This window comes from Protopterus annectens, chromosome 4.part1, assembly GCF_019279795.1.
Source record: "Protopterus annectens isolate FY-2018-M chromosome 4.part1, PAN1.0, whole genome shotgun sequence".
Lineage (NCBI taxonomy): Eukaryota > Metazoa > Chordata > Ceratodontiformes > Protopteridae > Protopterus > Protopterus annectens.
Genome location: NC_056734.1, coordinates 5,400,816 through 5,422,568, shown reverse-complemented (window position 1 = coordinate 5,422,568; position 21,753 = coordinate 5,400,816). Strand labels below are relative to the sequence as shown.

The following is a 21,753-nucleotide window of genomic DNA, read 5'->3' as shown; positions in this document are numbered from 1 at the left end:
TTCAATTACATGTGTGAGAGAACTGACCCTTTTGCCAACCAGTACAACACACCAGCTGCTGCATATTCCAATCTCTACATGGAGATGATGTCAGCACCCTACAAGTACAGCGGAAGAGGCCAAATCTCCCAGTAATGCAAATAGCACGCTCTGCTACTGCGTCTCTCACTACTGTCATAGCACAGTTAGTTATGGCTTTGAATTCCACACATGCCATGTGTGCTTTTGTCACACACAATGCCCATGTGTGTGGGTTGTTGTTCACAATAATGCATGACATCGATTAAACCAGTAATGACAATGGACACGGATGATGTATATGTGTGCCAAATTCACATATGTACCTGTGACCTTCAATAGTTCCCATGTCTGATGCCTGCCACATGTGAATACATGGTATTTGCACTGGATAACATTATGACTGTGGTCTTCTGTGCGGATGCTGCATGTGCTATGTGTATATACAGTGTGAGATGTAGATGGTATCATCCTAGCAGCGAGGGATACACATCTGGTCTGGGGCATATAGTCTACATGTTGTTGATGAACAGGTGCTGCATGTTTTCACCTGTTGTGGGAGTGGTAACAAGTTGTTCCATAGCGATGCAGTGACTACATGCTAGGAACATTTCAGCTAGGGTGTTGTAGCTACAGTAATTCATCAGCATTCAGTAATACATCAGCATTCCTGGTGAGGGTATGATGCCAACCAAGGTCAGGGTCATACCAGCCTGTGCCACATGCTCAAAGAGCCCTTCCATGTTCCCTATCATGTAGTCGAGGGAGGTACATCACAGGTCAGCCACAGTGGCATGGACAATGACTGAGTCATATGTGTCCATGCCTCTGACCTGTATGCTTGTGTTATGTGGTGGACCATAGTGCCCCACAGGCATATCACTGTGACCTTCACCTTGTCTAGCCTGGTGAGCGGGACCTCACTGTACCGGACAGTAAAGGTACCTAATACAACTGTAGCAGGTGTGTTGTCTAGCCGTACAGGCTGTGACTGTTTGGCACACAGGATTTGTGTGCTATGTGTTGCATGTGCTGTGTTCTGGCTTAACGTATGCCTGTGTGTCTGCTGCTCAGGCAGGATGCTATTCTGAGGCTCCACGAATGGCCCAGTGTGGTCACGTGTTTGGATTGCTGTCAGTGTAGGTCTACATCAGACTGGTATTGTAGTCACTGTAGTATTTCATGCCACCTGACAGGTTATGTCAGTACTGGGTTCAGAGTGCTTACTCCCCAGTTTGGCTATGTGGTTGCATCTCATACATGTGTTGTACGTCCATGTGTAGGGGAGAGGGTTGACTGTGTACATGTGGCAGCTGTGACATTGCCGCATGATCCACATATTCCACAACTGTTCCATAGAGGTGACTGACAAGTGACCTTTGCACATGCTACCATAGTATTGTGATTGCCATGGTGATTAACAGCACATAGGGCCAATGGGGAACAAGGTACACAGGTTAATAGGTTCATACTAGGCTATCTTCCCTAGGGCATTTATAAGCCTAGCCAGAATGTGTTTGGCTTTCGCCACCCATTTTAAATTTATTTTGCTATGCCCTTTTCCGAGGTTAGTATACTGTGCCTCTGTCTAACAGTGGCACAGAAGTGATACCCGGGGTAAACCTACGACCTCCCATCCACTCATCAAGATTCCTCTTGAAGAGAGTCAATGAGGGACTCTGCCTAACCTGGACTGGGATTTTGTTCCAGAGTGAAGGGAGCCTCTGGGTTATGAATCTGTCCCTCCAGCATGTCCCTATTTATTTCAGTGCTGAGGTTCAAGTCTCTCGAGCGCGTAGCTCGATGGGATGGGATTTGGATATTCTGAGGTGCAGCATGTCCATTAATTCCGGGTTGGACATGGCTTTATACGTCAGGCATAGATCGCCTCTGAACAGGCGGTATGCCACTGAGTAGAGCTGGAGTTTCTTTAACCGGGCAGCATATGGCATCTGTTTGAGCCCTTTGATCCTCCTGGTGAGGTACTTTTGGGGTCTTTGCTGCAGGTGTCTGGTAAGGTACATCCCAACAGGGGCATTGTACTCAATTATGGGCCTGATGAGGGATGAGTAAAGAGGCACAATGACCTCCCCTGATCTAGATGTGAATCCCTTCATGATTAGGTGGGCTATATAAATTGTTTTTCTAACCACTTTGGCCACGTGGTTGTCAAATGAGAGATTGCTATCAACTTGGGCGGTCCCTAATTACTTCTGCTGTACTTAATGGATTACCACCTATGTGGTAATTTGCGGGCACTTTGTTTTTGCCAAAGGGGATGACTATACACTTTTCGGCATTTAGCTTGAGGCCATGGCTCTGGCACCAGTTGTCTGTTTCTATGAGGCCCTTTTCGAGGATGCTTGTGTCAGCTGGAGAGTCGATTATGGCGGCCAGTTTGCAGTCATCTGCGAACTTGGTCAGCCACAGTCCTTCCGTGTTGGCCTGTACCTCCGAGAAATATATACTGAACAAGAGAGGTCCCAGGACTGAGCCTTGTGGGACACAACTTGTAACTGGTTTGGAGTCTGACATGGCTCCAGCAATTCTAACCATGTGGGTTCTGTCCTTGAGCCAGTTTGCAATCCATCTAGTGACATTGGGGTTTATATTTAAGCTGGTGAGCTTCTCTATAATGCCTGAGTGGGGTATTGTATCGAAGGCTTTTGCGAGGTCCAGGTAGGCTGTGTGAACCACCTTCCCTTCATCAATGGCCTTGGTGACTGTTTCAAAGAAATCAACCAGGTTTAAAAGGCAGGATCTGCCCTTAACAAAGCCGAACTGGGTAGGATCCAGTGTCTGTAGGTCCCCAATATCTTTATTTAGGAGGTCCATGATGATCCTTTCCATAGCTTTGCAGACCAAGCTAGTCAGGCTTATGGGGCGATAGTTTCCAGGGTCCGTTGAGGCACCACCTTTATGGAGAGGGACCACTGTTGCTGTACGCCACTCTTTGGGCACATATCCTGTAGTAAGGCTGAGATTAAATAGTAGTTTTATGTTTGGGTTTAGCTCTTCTTGGAGTTCATGTAGGACACGGCCCGGGACACTGTCTGGCTCCATTGATGCTGTGTTTTTTGCTTTTGAGAGGGCGGCTCTTACCTGAGCATCTGAGATGTCAGGGGGGCAGCACTCTGCTGGGATAGATATTTGCCCTTTTGGTGTGGAGGGGGGGAGAAGTTTGTGCTGAACCTGTCAGCTAGGATGTTGGCAATATCTGTGGGTTCAGTGTTTCTTTTGTCATTTTTGACTAATTCTGAGCATATCTGGGAATTACCACCCAGGTTCCTAACATAACTAAAGAAAGCCTTGTGATTATCCTTAGTGTCCTGTGCAATTACCTCTCGAAGCTGGCCTTAGACAATTTTATGAGTGCCCGTAGTTTTTTGCTAATACTGATCATTGATGCCTTCCCTTTTTGGGATTTTGCTCTTATCATTTAGTAGCTTCCTCCTTCTATTGTATAGTTTGTTTATGGCTGGGGTCCATCAGACAGGATGTCTGCCTTTGGAGGATTGGGTCTTGGTTTTATTTTGTATCGCATGATCCATGCATTCCTGAAGGTGTCCATAGAATGAGTTTATAGAGGATTCTGCGGTCTGGGCCGTATTTTCCACAGGCCTGGGGGCTTTGAAGGATTCCACCTCGGTTTTGAGGAGTGTGAATTTGCTTTAGAGAAGTTTTTCACCGTGGTTTTCTGGGCAGGGGGTGGGGTTGGGATGTGAATATCCAGTGAGATTAGTTTATGGTCTGATCTTACCAGTGAGGTATACACTTCTGGTTTGGAGCATAGAGTCCCCATGTTGGTGATGATCAGGTCCAGTATGTTTTCCCCTCTTGCGGGAGTGGTAACAAGTTATTCCATAGCATTTGAGTTTATACATTCTAGGAACCTTTGGGCTAGGGTGTTGGAGCTAGAGTAATGCTCCTAGTCTATGTTTGGGTAGTTGAAGTCACCCAATATAATTGTGTTTGGAGAGACCTTCATATTTTCCAGTGTTCTCAGGAAGGCCGAGTGGGGTTCCTGGGTTTGGGAGGGTGGTCTGTAGCAGGCTATAACCTGGAAGGCAGTTTTACCCACTGTTAGTTGCACATGGGTAGTCTCTGATGCTTCGCGCTTTGTCAACAACCTGGAGGTGTGGGTATCTTTGTTGAATATCGATACTCCCCCTCCTTTTGTGGTTCAATCCAAGTTTTGGGGCCGAAAAGCATGGTATGAGGTATAACCTGGTAGTGCTGGGGTGTTCTCGGTAGCCCTGAACCAGGTATCTGTTATTGCACAGATATCGATGTTCTCCATGCTAAGGAGAGTTTCGAGTGCATGCTTCTTGAGGTTTAGACACCTGGCGTTGAGTAGCATTACTCTTATTGTTATCCCTTGTGATACCTATGGAGGTGGGTTTGTCCTTTGAGCCTTGCCTGAAAAAGCCGCTATGGGGGTAGCAAGAGCCTTTGCCAATATTCGAAAGCCCAGGGGTGACAGGTGCAAGCCGTCCCTAGCAAAGCAGGTGGTTCAACAGAAGGTGAGTATGTGAGGGTGTAGTGCCTGTGATTAGTTAGCACTGGCATATATGACTGCTCACGTGGACAAATGCCAGGTAAGTCATATGCAATGTGTCACAGGCAACGTACATGTGAACAGGACAAACAGTGATGTTCTGTCAAGTGAGACATGGACATGCATATAGTAAGCTATGCAGATGTCACTAGGAGTCCACAGAAGCTCTAACTCTGCAATGCAGGTGGGATCAGTGTTCCAGGGTAACTGCAAGCAAACATGCATGCAAACAAAGCTACAGTAAGCAGGGCTGCATGTAGTCCATTGTACAACAAACAAGCTGTATCACTTCCAGTAGGTAACAGTGCAAATATGCAGGCACTATACACATGTACATGGAAATACACAGGTCAGATGGCTAGGGTCCAGTCTCAGCACACACAAGTGTACAGACCATGTACCGTCAGGATGTGCAATAACTGGATGGAAACCCAGGTGCTCATACCTGCAGTAATACACATGTCAAATAACAGACACTGAGCCTTCAGTCAGTGGTTCCATACTTAGTAGGATGTATGCTACATGGCCTGCCACCTCAGTATCCCTGACATGTATGGGGACTCTCCCTCCTGTGAAAGTTAGTTTTGTATGTTGGGGTTGTCTAGCATGGTATGAGAATGTGAGCTTGCAGTGCTAGGGTGCTCCTGTGTGTCCTGTACCAGTCGTGTAGTACTGCACACATATCAACATCCTCAAACATCCGCATTGCAGAGTCCAGTGTGGGCAACATGCCACTTGCAGTTTACATGTCCATCATTGCGTTTCAATACTTTCATTACCTTATCCCCTGTGCTACCTATGTCAACCCCATCAATGTGCACAGCCTTCTATTGACATCCTTACCACCAGTATGCCAACATGTGCAGATGATACACTATGGTACTTAACCATGGGCGTAGACAACAATACATGACAATCATACCCTTACTGCATCAGGCATGCTGGGATATACCCACAATTATATCAGCACACAATACTGTTAACAACATGATACTATTACTACATGTCTATGTAGTCACCCTGTGCATCAGCAACATGTTAACCTGTACCTGCACTGATGTTACAGATTGCAGAAGGTGGCACAGTTTCATCATATGCACAGGGTGTGAACTTGGTATGCCTGAGTCAGCCACCGATACCACCAATTGACATGTATGTGTATGTGTGTTGGTGAGGGACAGCAGTACAAGGTGGGGCAATGTTGATGCAGTGTGTGCATGTATGCGGTAGCCCTAGGTGTTGTCAATTCACATGTGTGTATGGATGCACACAGTTCCACCTCATGGCTGCCATATACTGGTGTTTGTGGACAGCCGCAGACTGTACCTGCCAGGTATACAGATCAGTGTCTCTGGCCATGGACACAGTACCTGTGCCTTGCAGGGGTGCTATGGACCATATCCGGTACCAACCCAGACTGGGTACTGTCATCAGAAGCAGGTGTTCGTTGACTGGACACAGATCCCTGTCGGGCCTGGCCAGAGCCACGTGCACGTGGTCTCCTGGGGTGGTCTGATGACAGCACAGACCCAGCATTGCTGGGGCTGCTGCTGGCACTATGGGGTGGCCGCGGCCCTGTTATCGTCCGCGACGACTGCCAGCTGTTGCTGGCATACACCCACGTCGATGCCTCAACCGTCCACCATCACCCTGGCTCATGGACATGTAGTTGTAGAACTGGTCTAATATGTCCCCACAATGTCTGTCTATGACATCAGGGAAATTACGGATGGCAGCCGCAATGTCACGCATACTGTCAGTCATGGCTGTGTGACATGCTGTCAGCTCCCTCAGACCCTGTCTGGTGCACCGTTCCATACGTGACTGTGCCTGCATGACAGCCGGAAACATAGCTGAGGTTGTAAGACCTCTGTGGGCATGTCTGACAGGGGCAGTACACCCACAGATGCTCCCACGAGAACCCCTGGACATCTGTCTGTGTGGTACCATCTCGGGGCCATGTCCATGGCTGCTGTGTGGGGACACGTGCCACAGATACCACATTACCCTGGTCAATGCCCACTGTATCCTGTCCATCACCTAGGGACATTGGTGACAAAGGGTGTATTGGCAGGATAACTGTGCACATTGATGGGGTTGACAGCTGTGTACTGTCAATTGGCTGACCAATGATGGACCCTGGCATACCTTCCTGTGCCATTACACAGATGTCATCATTATCAGTACCCATGGCACCTGATTCGGGTTCCCTGCTGCATGACACCAGACCAGCACCAGAACCTGTGGGAGGGAAACAGGAAACACAGTTTACAATGTCTACACAATATTACCAGTGATGCACACATGCACAGGTGCACACAGTTGCACACTACTCAGTATGCGAGATAGCAACACACAGACACACCTGCATGCATACACAGAGCACTACTCAGTGAGCCTAATATTACTATTACTATCAAGACTATTAAAGGTATTGTTAATACACACTCACCAGCATGGATAGGCTGCATTGCTGTTACACCAGAGGGACCTTCAGAAGTGAGAAAACTAATGTCAGTGGGCACAGCTGTGCTATTGTTACTGAGTATGATACAAGTCAGTAGTACAACAGTCACCTTTCACAGGTCAGCTGCTGATCACACTTGCACATTAAATACTATGATGACAGCTACAAAAAGGACACACCTCACACATGCATTAACTACCAGTGTACACAACAGTCAACTATACATATGGCATATTACCTGCATGCTCGTAGTCTTGCTGCTGCATGGCTCCAGCCTCCATCATAATGCATGTCTGCTGCTGTTGTTGTTGTTGGCGGGCAGGAGCCACATCACTTATGAGTAGTCCCTCCAGTCTGGTGAGTGGGGGATGTGTAGCCACCCCACCACCTGTGGCAACCTGTTGCCTGTGGATATCTGACGCACGCTGATGGACATTTCTGATTTAAATCACTGCAGTGATGTCGTACCTGCTCATACATCCTATTATGCGTGCCTATGTCATTTACCCGACGGACCAGGTCTTGCCACAGTGCAGCCCTCTCCTGCTGATTCTGGCTGGTGTGGGAAAAGAGTATTGCATAATCCCACACCAGGCTCGGGTGTATCTCCTCATCCTCAGCTGCTGAGTAACCTGGATTGCGCTGGTGAGCCATGGTCCTGAAAAAGGAAATAACATGATATCAGCAAAATATGTCAGCAGAATTTGGCACACATACTACACATGCTACTCGACTGTTGTGATACAACATATCTCACATATATAGCATCTGTCTGTCTATTGGTGGATACATATGTAAATGGCCAGGTATCAGTGCTCAGCCAAATACTGTGCAACAGTACCTGGCACACTCCATACGACATACTACCAAACCCCAGCAGTCAGAACACTGATTCAGGTCCAAAGCACCTCCTCACTCTGGGGGTTTGTATCGAGGTACTGTATGGGGTACATCATCAACTACTGTGAGCTGACCACAAACTAATTGCCCTGGATATACATATCCCACCTCCACCACCAGCACAAATGACTATAGTGAATAACATTTCAAATGCAAACTTTACACTTTGTAACAGTGACACGGTATCCTTTCAGCCCACTGGGCCAGTGGAAGACACAACCCACAATGCTGACCCCTTCACAAATTATTTCTACGGACATCTCCGAGAATGCATGGATCATGCAATCCCATATAAGACAAAGACACTCTCCACAAAGGGACAGCATCCTGTCTGGTGGACCCCAGCCATAGACAGATTGTATAACAAAAGATGGAAGCTACTGCAAGACAGAGCATAATTCCATAAAGGGAAGGCATGTCTGATCAGCACTAGTAAGGAGCTATTTTCTCACATGCAAACATCCATGGGCAACTTTGAGAGGGAAATCAACAGGGACACTACAGATAACCACAAGGCCTTCTTCAGTTATGTTAGCAACCTGGTCAGAAACCCTCCACTATGCTCATTGTTAGTGCACAACAACAAATGATTCCCTGAACCCACAGATATTGGCAACATTGTGGCAGGTTCAGTGTAGGTTCCCCCCTCCCTCTCCCCCAAAATAAGACATACTTATCCCAGCTGACTGTAACCTCCCTGTCATCACAGATGTCCAGGTGAGAGCCGCCGTCAGGAAAGCAGGATACACAACATGAATGGGACCTAATGGTATCCCCGGTTGCATGCTACATGAACTCCAAGAGGAGCTAAACACACATATAGAAGTGCTATGTAACACTAGCCTGACTACACTATATGTACCTGTACAGTGGCGCACAGCAGCAGTGGTTCCACTACACGAAGGAGGCACCTCTACATACCAATACAATACAACACAATACAATACATTACAATACAATATGCTATTGCCCCTGGGACTACAGCAGCATACTGTTCTGCTACCCTGACCATTGTGACACATGTGATGTGATGGTACCTGCTGCTGTCAAACAGTTACACAGGATGACTCATATGGCATATTACCTATCTGACTAACATTCAGCAGGGGTATGTGTGACATGTACTCATGGGGAGTCTTGCTTCTTAATGCTGTGTGGTTTATTGCAGGGTATGTCTTGTCTGTGGGTAGGAACCTGTACCTCCACCATGTGCTCTCTATTGCAGTGTCATGGACGACACACAGCAGTCATTTAGGTTGTGGATGGTGTGAGGTGTTACTATGGTTGTTGGACATCTGTCATGGGTGTGACTATGGGTGTGACTTAAGTATGTAAATCCAGGAGTGGTAACCTCAATGTGGGTAGTATGTGTGTACTCTGTGGTGTTGTCAGTCACTGTGCATTGGTAATGTGTTTGAGTGCATTGTCACAGTATTGCACATGTCACTGTGTCCTTCTCCATATCTGTAGCTGTCATGTGAGGTACATACCGTGGCAGCCATTATGTGGTGTGGAGGGGTACACTGACCTACATGTCCATAGCTGACACACCATGTCTGCTGACACATACCATGTGCAGGTATTCCAGGTATAGTGTGCCACTGTGAACATCATTGGGGGGACTATTGTACACATTTATGACCCTGTTCACCCCTGACACATGCAGTGGTGGGCAGCCAGTCACATATCTGGTGGTTACTGGTGTAGGTGATTTGAAATGGGGTATGGTACTCCAGTTTTGACACTGGTGTTTACTCCATGCCTTTGTCACCAGGCACCTGTTGCAGTACATCTGTTCACGTGCCTCACTCAGAATATATATACATCTCTCTCTCTCTCTATATATGTATATGTGTGTGTATATATATATATATATATATATATATATATCTGTATACATATACACATATATGTATTGATGTACATATATTGCTATAGATATGGAGAGGGGGTGAGAGTGACAGAGGGGGTGGGACAGGGGGAGTTCGAGATCGTCATATACAGTCATACCTGTAGATAGTCAGATCTGTCTGTCTCTATGTATATGTATCTACATATATCTATATCTGTATGTGTGTATTACATATATATGTTTGTACATATTCTATCTGTCTACATCTGTCTATGTATTCCTACATCTCTCTCTATGTATGTATGTATACATATATGCATATTTTATATATATATATATATATATATATATATATATATATATATATATATATATATATATATATATATAGACATACATATCCATATGATAGGTATATCAACATGTTTGTTTACAAAACTGTATACACACACTAACATACTGCTAAACATACATAACTGTGAAACCTACTTTGTACATTGCACTACAACCTACATTCAACCTACATTGATATGTGCGCATAGGTGCTCTCACATACATATGTATGTACAGCCTTCACTGACAGTTGCTGTATGTTCCCTGCCCTTTGCACATCTTCATATACATATGGATACAGACCAATGACACATATGGAGGGTTCACAGTATGTAGACTTTTATAGTATTACTTTACATTACCTGTGTTTGTCACAGCTGCTTGTGCTGCCATCTGGTTTTGTGTCCTGCTGCTCCACTTGCTAGTTGTCAGCTTTCAAGTGGTTGTTGCTGACCGGTTTTGTTTGTGTGTGTTTTTTTTTTCTCTCTCTCTCTCTGTCTCCCCCTACCTCCACAGGGTGCAATGAAAGTATTGCATGTGTGGACTGGGAGTACAGCATGCTTTTGTAGGTATCTGCATATGTCCATGTGATGGCCTCTGCACCAATTGTTAGCCAGCATTTGCTAATTGCATGTAGCCAGTTGTGTACTGATTGCAGTTCTCACTGTGATTTCAGGACAGTGCTATAAAAAGGTATGTGAGATAGGTGTAGCCCTTTCAGATTTTAAGGGCACGGACCATGTTGGTATGCCGTGGACAATGTTCTGTGAGTGTAAAGGTTAGTATCTCTCTCATTTCCATCTGTGTTGTAGATTAACATTTCTCCATTAATTTCTCCAGTTTCCTGTACTACGTGTGTATGTACACTGACACCTAAGACTACTACTACTACTGTTAATGTGGGTGTGTGTGCTTTCCTGTGGGACATGTGGTGTAACTGGTGTATAGCAGTGGCTCTTGCACTTTCTTGCTATGGCTTCAATATTTGCCCTTTACATTCACTACTTGTATGCCTGCTAGGTGTCTTGAACTATAGTGTGTTGCTGTGGCTTTCCTATTTTCCATGTACATTCACACCTTGGAATGCTTGCTATATCCGCTAGGGTGTTACTGCATGCAGTGTGGTCTGGCCATGGTGTAGGCCTTGACATCTATTAGGGTATTTGAGTGTGCTGCTGAGCAGGCCCTAGAGGCTCTCAGGTGCATCTTTTATCTGCCTCATGGAATGGTACATATCAGTGGGATACACCCATTAAATTGTCTGGTATTCTGCAGTTGTGACTGTGGGATAGCATGAGCATATGTATTACTACACTATTTCTGGAGTGCAAGTGGTGCATACTTTCAGTACTTCATAGTTACCATTGCATGTGTTGTAACACCTTTCTGCCTACTGTTTGTACATTTCACATGGAGTCTGTGGGGCATCCCTGTAACTCAGTCACTGTTGCTATGTCTAGGCTCTTAACTATTCAAATATGAGGCTCTTAACTATTCAAATATGGCAGTGTCAGACCTCTTAAGTGTACAGATATTTGCAGGTTGTCCACATTTCTGCCTCATATTTTGGTCAATATCTCATGAACAGCTCTTTCTGGCAAATCAATCTGGGCTCAAGTCAAACTATAGTGACAAGCATTTAAGTTTCAGACTTCATACCCTTCCAAACATCCAACAAAATGCAGAACATGTTACTCTCTGAACTGTCTAAGTTTGTTGTAACATTATTTGGAATGTGTCCCTGTTTTTGGCCCTTTGCTCCACATATTTTATTACTTGGTCCGGTTGTGTTCCTGTAAGAGGTTGTGGGGTATGGGCAGTGATTATCCTGCTGTGAGTATGTGTGTGGCTTGCAAGGTGCTATAGTGACATTATTACCTACTAGCTACCAACTAGCATGGCTGTTTCTGTTCGCACACTACTATTATAGAAATCCACTAGATTTGACAGTAAATATACATGACATGCTTTGTGTACTACATATCCTATATTCCCTTTACATTCATTCCTACTATTACATTATATATTTATTGTAGCACAATGTTCTTATATAACAGTCATGGCTTAGTGGTAAGTCATGCAGACTACTGTTTCCAAGGTCCTGGGTTCGGGACTGACAGTGGGATTTTATTTTGCTTTTGAACAGACTACAGGACCTGTCATTCAGAGTGACTAAGGCACTTTTAAGCAGTTGTAACCAGGTTAGCGCTGGTTTGCGTGGAGCTCCCGCATGCGCACTGGCGTTCAGCTCCGCGCACACCCGCTTACAACCGCTTACTCTTGCGCACACCTGCGCTATTTTCTTTGAAAGAAATGAAAATGGGGAGACAGGAAAGTGGTGAAAAAGGGGTCACAAAGAGGGTAAGACAGTAGGGAAACAAGCTTGGGTTTTGCAGGAGGGATGTAGGTAAGGCCCATAGCTGCCCATTTCTTCATCAGCAACAGCTGTGTATATGTTTGTAATTTGGTGTGACATTTGAAACCTTCCACCCCTGAGAGAGGTGTAAGGACAACAATAATACTTGTTGTACAGCCAATTGTAATTCACAGTTTCCATGTCCAGCAGACATGTGTGCGAAATGGGCAGCTATGTATGGGGCGTAATTTTATTGTGGGTATAGAGTGCTCTTTTTTTTTTTTTTTTTTTTTTTTTTCAGTTGAGGGTGGTAAGTCAGGTAAAGGAAGTCGGTATAGCTGGGGAGGTAGGTTGGCTAGGTCAACAGACAAGACAAACAAGACGCATACAGGGGCGGTGTATGACACGTGTGGAGGGTTACACAATTGACGGGGACGGATGTTTGGATATCTAGAGTGCCTTCACTGCCCAGGATGGGGCTGTGCAGGCCGGGAAGCAGGCATGCCTGTTAGTTGTGCCACCTGTGCCTCAAGCTGGCGTAGGGGCCCAAGAACAGCTTCCTGGATCTCCCTACGCACCACAGTCCGGACGCTACGGAGGGTGAGTGGTTGTTCTCCTCCGGCCACACTTGCAGAGGGGGGATGAGCCCCATCCCCTGCAGCGCTTCCACCCACTGGTGGCACAGGGCCACCAGAGGAGGGTCCGTACTGGGCACTACTGCCAGGTGCACTCACCAGCTGAGGTGGGAGAGGTGGGTCCGCTGGAACCCGCCTTCCCTGTCGTCCTATGTTTTGCATTATGTCATGACAGTTTGGGTTAGTAACATACAATACCATTCACAATTAGTTGTAACAGCATGCATTAGTATTCCCATTAACCAAACACCCAGATATTCAAACCATTGAACAGCAAGCATAACACATGCATAATTTGAACAGCAATACACAGTCCAACAACATGCAGGGTTGATTGATGGCAACAGGCCATCAGGTTTGGATGTATGAACAGGGCAGATGCATCAACATACATGCAAATATGTATGACCCAACAGGACAAATGTCCAGGGGTGTTAATTTTGATTGCACATACCAATTACACGTGGAATGTATTATATGTTGTTATAGGGTAGGGTGAAGAAAATTAACACCTTCAAATACCAATACATATGCTGTACATTTCTAATAGCTGCAGATATATACACACTACAGTTCTACCTACAGTTTCCTATGTGATAACTACTTCAAGTTGGTGATAGGAATGTTACTGCTACATCAATATACATTTTCATTTTTATTCATACACGTTCATATCTGGCTCTGTTCAGCTACATCATCCTGCTACATTTGCTTTATATAGCTATAGACAACTGTGGATGTTTGGTATTTCAGACAACCATACTATCTGCATATTGCAGACTGAGAGCAACATACCCAGATTTTGGGATACACATTCCAGCTGCAGGAACAATTTGAACACATTTCGCAGTTTGGTTCTGCTTGTCACATTCATTTCATTCTGTACCGACTGCAGTATACTTTATTCAGGAGTTATTACTACTTTATTGGTGGATTCATAACTCTTTCTCACTCTCTCACTTGTTTTATTTTTACAATTCAGGATGGTACTTACTTCTACGCTTTATTGACATGTTTTACCTGTAGTTATTACAATCCTTTCTAACAGTCTCACTTCTGTCATGTTTCTGTATTTCAACAGGGATATATTTCACACGTGTTTTACTCAGCTTCTGCAGCTGTACTTTTCAGCCTGCTGCAAGTTGTGTACTATTATATTACAGGTGGGACATCTTTATTTCAGACATTTTCATTTTTCTGTTTGGATTACAGACTGCAACACACTTTTGTAATCAAGCAATACTTGCAAACCCTGTTACACTGTTACTTGCACATTTTATTACTTAATAACTACACTGCACTATTTTGCTAACTGTCATGCTTTTATATTTATTTACAGTTACAGGGAGAGGATTACTGACCTGCCTGGTGGTGCAACTGCACCAGCCTATCGCCATAGGCTCTACGGTTCGCAGAACCTGCAGCTGTCATATAAATAAAGTAATATTGGAATACACATCTCCATAATATCAGCTAGGTTAATTTCTTACATAAATAATTAGATGTAACTTACTCAGTAGTGGGGCGTTGGGCATTTGCCGGGCCTCCTGGATCCAATGGTTCAGTTGGTCCTGCTTCTGTCTCTTCAGGTCAGCATGGTGGTGACGGACCTGCTCACCAGTCCTTGGTATCCCTGTGGCACTGGTAAGATCATGAGCCAACCGGTCCCCACATGACCTGGCCCTGCATGAGTTGGGCCTCATGATTGTGGACAAAGAGCCAAACCATATATTTGGACTCCTCAACGCCCCACCTCTGTGCTTGAAAGCAACTACCCTCACCTACACCTGACATTCTGGCTGCAAGTTGGTTCTACAATCTGTTATGCTGTGTATTCCCACCTATGGGGCTTATATATGCCGTTTTTCCCGCACTTATCTGTGATTGGCCATTTTGGAATTGTATCAGCTTCACAAAACCTGCTTTGTCATGCTCCTCTTTCTATTCATTCCTATATATTTGCTATTACTGCATTTCTAAGTACAGCTGTTATGGCTTAGTGGTTCATTACCTTGACTGTGTTGCATGGTATCCTGGGTTCGAACCTAGCCACTGCTTTTTATATTTTATGACTGTCTACACAGGCTAGGAGGTGTGTCTGTGTAAAGGCAGTTTTGTTACAGCTTGCTCACCGTTGCCCGTCGGTTAGCTTGTTGGCGCGGTGCGCAGCTCCGTGCAAATGGGGTAAGGTGGTTTACGCTTCATTTGGCTGTCATCATGCATATTACGCTCAGCTCAGCTACGGGCACACCATTTCAGCATGTTAAACCACTGCTCACCTTTGGGCACTCATTTTGTACCTGTTAAACCACTGCTCACCTTCAGGCACTCATTTTACACATGTTAAACACTCACCTTCGGGCACTCATTTTACACATGTTAAACCACTGCTCACCTACGGGCAGATGCACTCAACTTGTTAAACTGTAGTTCAGCTATAGGCACATCTGGCATTTTTTATTATTTTATCTCACATTTCTTCAAAATAAATGGCCCATTTCATTACATTTTACATAAAATATAATTTTATATGTGTACATATATGTCAGGGACTTGTTTCGTGCTTATTTCACTAAAAATAAAAATTGATGTTGTGGGGGCCCGAACCATGACTGCCTGCTTTTCAGCCGACGTCTCTACCGCTACGCTATTGCTTTTTGGCTTACTTTGCATATTTAGTTCTTATATGCTTTTCCACTGACTGCTAACTGTGGCTAAGCGCCAGGCACGCCCGCGCAAACGAGCGCACTCACGGGCAAACATCTTTACAATTTAAAAAAAATATAACATGTTCATTTATATATTTTATGTTCATAGTCTCTGGGGGCATGTGTTGTGTTATGTTTATTCACATTTCCATGGACTCTGTCGTGGGGGTTTACTTTCGGGACTTTTACTCTTCTGGGGGGGTGTCCGTTTGCAGGGCTCGGCCTACGGACACACCCCCTACTGTCTTCCACGGACTGTGTAAGCCTTAGGTGTCATGCTGACGTCACACCATTTAACTGCAGCCTTCGTGTAAGCCTTGTAACTCTTACATGGAGGCTTCGTGAATCCTGCCCATTGACTTTTTCTTTGATGATTAGCATACAGCAGTGGTGGAGAATTTTAGGCCCATTGGCCTGGCGAGTCTTGTTTGCCCAGACATGAAACATATAACTGACCTTATAAACTATGATTTTAAAAATCCTCATCTGGCTAGAGCTACAGCAGATTGGCTTTTATCAAGGAGAGATGCTGTCTAATTAGTCTAGTTAACTTAGGGTAACACAAGCTGTTGACAACAGTCATGCTGGCCACACAAATGTACCTTGGTCTGGCCAAGGCATTTGGCACCATCCCCAGTGCTGTCATAGTTGGTAAGCTTAAATTCATTATAAGTAGATCATTATGTTGTCAAAGTGATCACAGATAGTCTATAGAATGATAGGTATATGAAGATGACAAAGCTGTGTCTCACAGGGGTCAGTGCTAGGCATCCGCTGTTCAAAATTGACTTTTCTGCTGTCCAGGCAATGAACTAAGACCTCTGCCTAACTAAGTCTGCAGATAAATTTTAAACTGGGGGTCATTGTCTAGTCCTTCTGTGATGCTCAAGCCCTTCATTATGAACTTGCACCTAAAAATATCTAGTACTAATAACGGGTTCAAATTAGATGCTAAAAATGCACTATTGACACATTTGGTAGACAGTCCACCCCCCCCCCCCGGCTTACAGCATAGACAACACACCCCATTCCAAAATGAGAAGGTTGTTAGAAATTTTGGAACTTGAGTCAGTCAATTCCCTCTCTTTTGATCATTATGTAATGACGCTTTTAAGGAAAGCCTTTTATTTATTGCAGATAATTGATAAAGGAATATCGTCCAGATCTAAAAAGGTTATTGTCCCCTTTCATTCAGCATTGATTAGACCTCTTACTGAATAAGTGTCCCCTTTGTGATATCCCTCACTAGATCAACTAGAAAGACTTCAGAGGTTAAGTGCGAAGATCGCTGGCTTAAAAGCTCTGAACTACCAGTAAAGCCCAGAAGTACTGTCCCTTTATTCAGTATCATATAGACACCTTTGAGGAGATCTAGGCAGTGGTCCTAGACCTCTTTTATTGCAAATAACCAGAACCAAGGATCTAGATTTTCACCAGCAAATAAATAAAACACTGTGAAGAGAGAGGTTCATCACACAGTGCCTTCCCCACCTCTGGAAATGACTCCCCCTGCAAATTAAGCAGTAATGATATATTGTCTTCATTTAAATGGGAACTGGATGATTGACTGGATAGTCTGTGAAATACATGCTTGACTTTACTAGCCTTGACCTCAGAAAGGAGATATGGTCTAAATGCAGGCACTGGCAGGGCATAAATGATGACAAGACTGTTATCTTTTGTTCCATAGGAATGGTTTCCACTGCGTGTTTCAGTTTCCTTGCACATTCTAAAGATGTGCCATGGCTGATTTGGTGATTCTTCAAAATTGCCTATAGGTGAGTGTACACCACATGTGCTGGTGTCTCATTAAGAATTAGTTGACTTATGACCCTGAATTAGATGAAGCAGGAGGTCAGAAAATGAATGCACCTTTTTTTCATTTTAAGCTGCTGTTTAGGTGGACAGTTTTATTTTATGTGCAAGTGTTTTACATATTTTTAGATCTGTTCTAATTTTAAACGTGTATTTTTGTGTGTGGGACTAGCTATTTGTTATAGTGGGAAGGATTTCTTTCTCTTTGACTGGTCATATTGTTTCTCTTTAGTTACAGTTGAGTATGTATCACAACTTTTTTGTCATTTTTAGTTGCTGGAAGCTGATTCAGGTTTGGGTTTCTACTTTGGTAACTATGCTGCTTTTCATGTGTGTGCTGGAAGGGGGGGTGAATATAGTTGTCGGGCAACCTGATATATTCATTTGAACATGGCTCATCACCTGGAAAACTTAACCATATATACATTAAAGCTGTAAACTGCACCTGTCTAATTGCACCATATAAATCTTACAGCTACATCAGTTACATCCTCACAGTCTCCATGGCATGTGTGATGACTCTGGGTAGTTGTCCTGACCCATTTTCTGTCTTCAGGCAGATGCCTTATTACTGCTAAAGGGGCACTACATCCCTGTTATTGTATCAATCCATTGTGGGAATTTCTTTCTTACTTTAACATTAAGCCTGGTCAAGCATTTTTTTTGTAATGATATTTCTTTTTGTATGATACTTTTATAATCCTGAGCTTCCAAGAAATGTTTAGGCTGTATCTCCCCCAGTGCTTATTGATTTGTTTTTCTGGTAGCCCTTGGTATAAGCAGTGTTCTTCTCCAACATCATGATTCAAAGATATCAGTTTTCTTTGTGGCACTTCTTCACTGTTGAACTTTCATGTATCTGCAATGTTAACAGTACCATAGCTTGGACAAGTTGACTTTGTATGAAGGATGCCCCATTTTGTAATTGGATTTCTTGACTTCTTGGCATAGTATTACTATTTGTTGATCCAAATAGGTTGAAGCTATCTACTGTCTCTTCTCCATTTAAAATTAGTGTATTGTGTATTTTTTCAGAATCTTTAATATATTAATATTATTGTGCAAACCCATTCTGAGTTTGAATCTCTGCATTTATATTGTATTGCTAATGTACGGCCTCTCATAAAAGGAAAACATGCTACTTTTTCTTTTCTGTGTGTATACACCTGCATCATTTTGTGAAGCACACAGTGGCAGGATTGCAGTTTTTTTTCCTCATTGAGTATTTGCACATTTCTCAAGGTTAATGTATTTAATGTACATTAATAAACATGTTAACATGCTGGCCACTGGTGCATGTGTCCTTGAATGCAGAAAGTATGAAATATTGTAAACTGTGCCTACCTAGAGTTATCAGAAGGCACCTTCACAGATCAGTTGATGATGAGTACCCCTCTTTTATCAGTGGAGGTCTGTCTATTTTTCCTTATGCTAATTGTGCTGTTGGTGGAGATCTGTAGTAGTAACACACCATTGTATGGTATGGTGAATATTACACTAACAATAACAACACTCCCAAAATAGAAACTTTTACTGAAAGTGCTATAGGTAATTATAGTAACACCATGCAAATTTGGAATATCACTGATGTGGGCACAGAATTGTAACAATCAATGTATTTAGTGGATTAATGGTGAATAAACTAATATAATCCACAACAAGACCTGCACACAAGTATGAATCAAGACTTTTTTATGAATAATAATTCACATATTTGCAAGCTGTCCGTAATAATGTTTTAAATACAAGTTTACTTCACAAACTTTAATATGAAAAATACAGTAATGTGAAATACATTTGTTTGAAGTCTTCTACTTCCAGATAAAATAGAAGCTTAAAGTTTTTTAAGCTTATTTCAAAGCATAAGCTCGACAGAAGAATTAAGCTTTAAAAATGCTTGATTTTGTCTTTAGGCTGATTTTGATTGTGGAAGACCGAAGATGGACAGGAAATCATTGAAGGAGTGTCTCTGCTGGTTTTATTACCAGTACCTTCTGATCACATGTTGCTATGTCTTAGAACCCTGGGAACAAGCAGTCTTCAATGCTGTAATGTTCACTGTCATCGCAATGGTTGTGTACACGGCTTATGTCTTCATCCCCGTTCACATCCGCTTAGCTCTGGAATTTTTCTCTGGTATATTTGGTGAGCAACCAGAAAGTACTGTTGCAATTCTGAGCTGACTAGTGGAACTTGAATAATGTGCTTATTACATTTAAGACTTAATATGCATTCTGAAGCCCTTCCAGCCAACCACTCCAACAACTTTAGCTGTTCTTTTTTTAATGCTACAAGCAATATGCATATCTTTTTAACTGTGATTTTTGGTATTAACATATTTAAATGTATTTAAAATAGCCATGTTATATATGTGTATATATTTGCTCATCATTTACTTGTATGTTCTGTTGGCTTTTCTGGCTTGGGAAATTGTTGCACTAGTGTGGAGAGGTGGGAAGATGTCTTCCGGTACAAGTATTAATATCTGTGTTTAAACTGAATCCTGTTAAAATAAAATTTGGAGAAAGCAAAACATAAAATGTTGCCTTTTGCAGAGCACATTTGCACACTGCTTCCACCTGTTCTACTTTGACGTGGAGAGAATTAGAGGAGTGTTTTTTGTTGGAAAATGGCTCAAATTTTTCTAGTAAGTTTTTTTCATATATTGTTAAAATTTTAACTGCTATCTTGCATGGACACCTTATAGCAGATTTTGAGTATTAGTTTGTCATGTGCATTTTAAATGTACAGCAGAAAACTTTTTGACATAAATGCTCATCCAAAAAGGAAGTGCTACTTTGATGTGCTTCAGACTTTTGTTGTCATGTTACTGGTTACTGGAAGTTTACAGTTTTTTTTTTTTCTGGTTTGAACCCTCTTCTTTTTCATGACAGGTTTTGTATTCAACTGGCTTAGTCTGCTTTGTAAAATGACAAGGAAATGGGTAGCCTTTCTTTTCTCAGCAGATCACCTGACTGTGCCACTGATGTAATGCATCACATAGATTTGTTTTTCTAGAGCAGCATTCTGTAATATGTCCCTAATCATTCTTCTGCATAGGATTTCAGAATCAGAGGTTTTGTCCTCTGTTTTGTTGCACCACTGTGCATGCATTAAAATTGCCACCTTTTTGTGGCCTCCTGGAAATTGTAGTGCATGTCTACTAAAATGCTATGCAAACGGACACGGCCATCTGATTTACTTGCTGTTTTCCTTTCTTTACAACTGTAATAAATGTTTATAAAGAATAAAATTCAATTTCTTATATTACTTTGAACTTATTTTTGAGTAAAATATATTGAACCTGCTAAATGAATGTCTAGATTTTTTTTTTCTTTCAGTAACTGTATGTTTGATTATGTATTTGCTATTACTATTTAACACTATTTACTAATGACTTAGAAACACTATGCTTCTTTACCCTTTTTAAACGCAAAGTCCAAGAATAAAGTGTTACCACATAAAGTAGTACTTTGACAGCTTTTTTAGTCCCTTTTTAACCAGGTAAGCTAAGGAAGCAAAAGTGATTCTTCAGAATATTTAGTTTGGTTCATTTACTTTGACTGACACAATTTAACTAAAGTGAGTATCGCAGCATGTCTCTATAGCTAAGGTTTGTGTTCTCAAAAGAGATTCAGAGTTGAGGAAATCAGACTCTGCTTTGTATGAGTTACTTCTCCTCTCATCTTGACTACTAAATTTGTGCTCATTTTCCCAGTCCTTTTGAGACTTGCAGCATTACTTTCCCTCAAGTTTATTTGTATTTTCTGTGTCTACAAGGACAGAAAAAAATCTTCAAACTGAATCTCACAAACAGCAGTTTGACGTGCCTTAAGGATGCCATTCTTCCTCCATACATCGCTTTTTTATATAAAATTATGTGGTCCCATAAAAAGGGGTGCTTGTCACAATACACACTTATATGGTCATTGAAAAACTGCAGTGATATATGTCAGGTGGGTACAAATTAAATAGGTATTTCTTGTAAATAAGGCAGCAATATTATCTGCCTTATTTGTGTATCCCATTACTTGGAAGGGTCTATATGGGATCATAGCTCAGTCTTTCATTGCAATCCAAAAACCGATTGTTCTATTGACTGCTGATCCAC

At 42.9% G+C, this 21,753-nt stretch overlaps 1 protein-coding gene across 3 annotated transcripts in view; it reads left to right on the top strand.

Annotated features, from left to right (window-relative positions):
- The window catches only part of SPTSSB (serine palmitoyltransferase small subunit B), a 67,067-nt gene extending 46,155 nt beyond the window's left edge, over positions 1 to 20,912 (top strand). For 2 of the 3 annotated variants that reach the window (XM_044069979.1, XM_044069981.1), the window contains exon 2: positions 19,556 to 20,912. In XM_044069979.1, coding sequence (XP_043925914.1) covers positions 19,583 to 19,825 — 243 coding nt within the window. In that variant the 5' untranslated portion in view covers positions 19,556 to 19,582 and the 3' untranslated portion in view covers positions 19,826 to 20,912. Of the gene's footprint in view, positions 1 to 17,513; positions 17,606 to 19,555 lie in introns of those variants that run through there. The other variant, XM_044069980.1, reaches the window with a different exon arrangement.
- Positions 20,913 to 21,753: the final 841 nt, after the last annotated feature.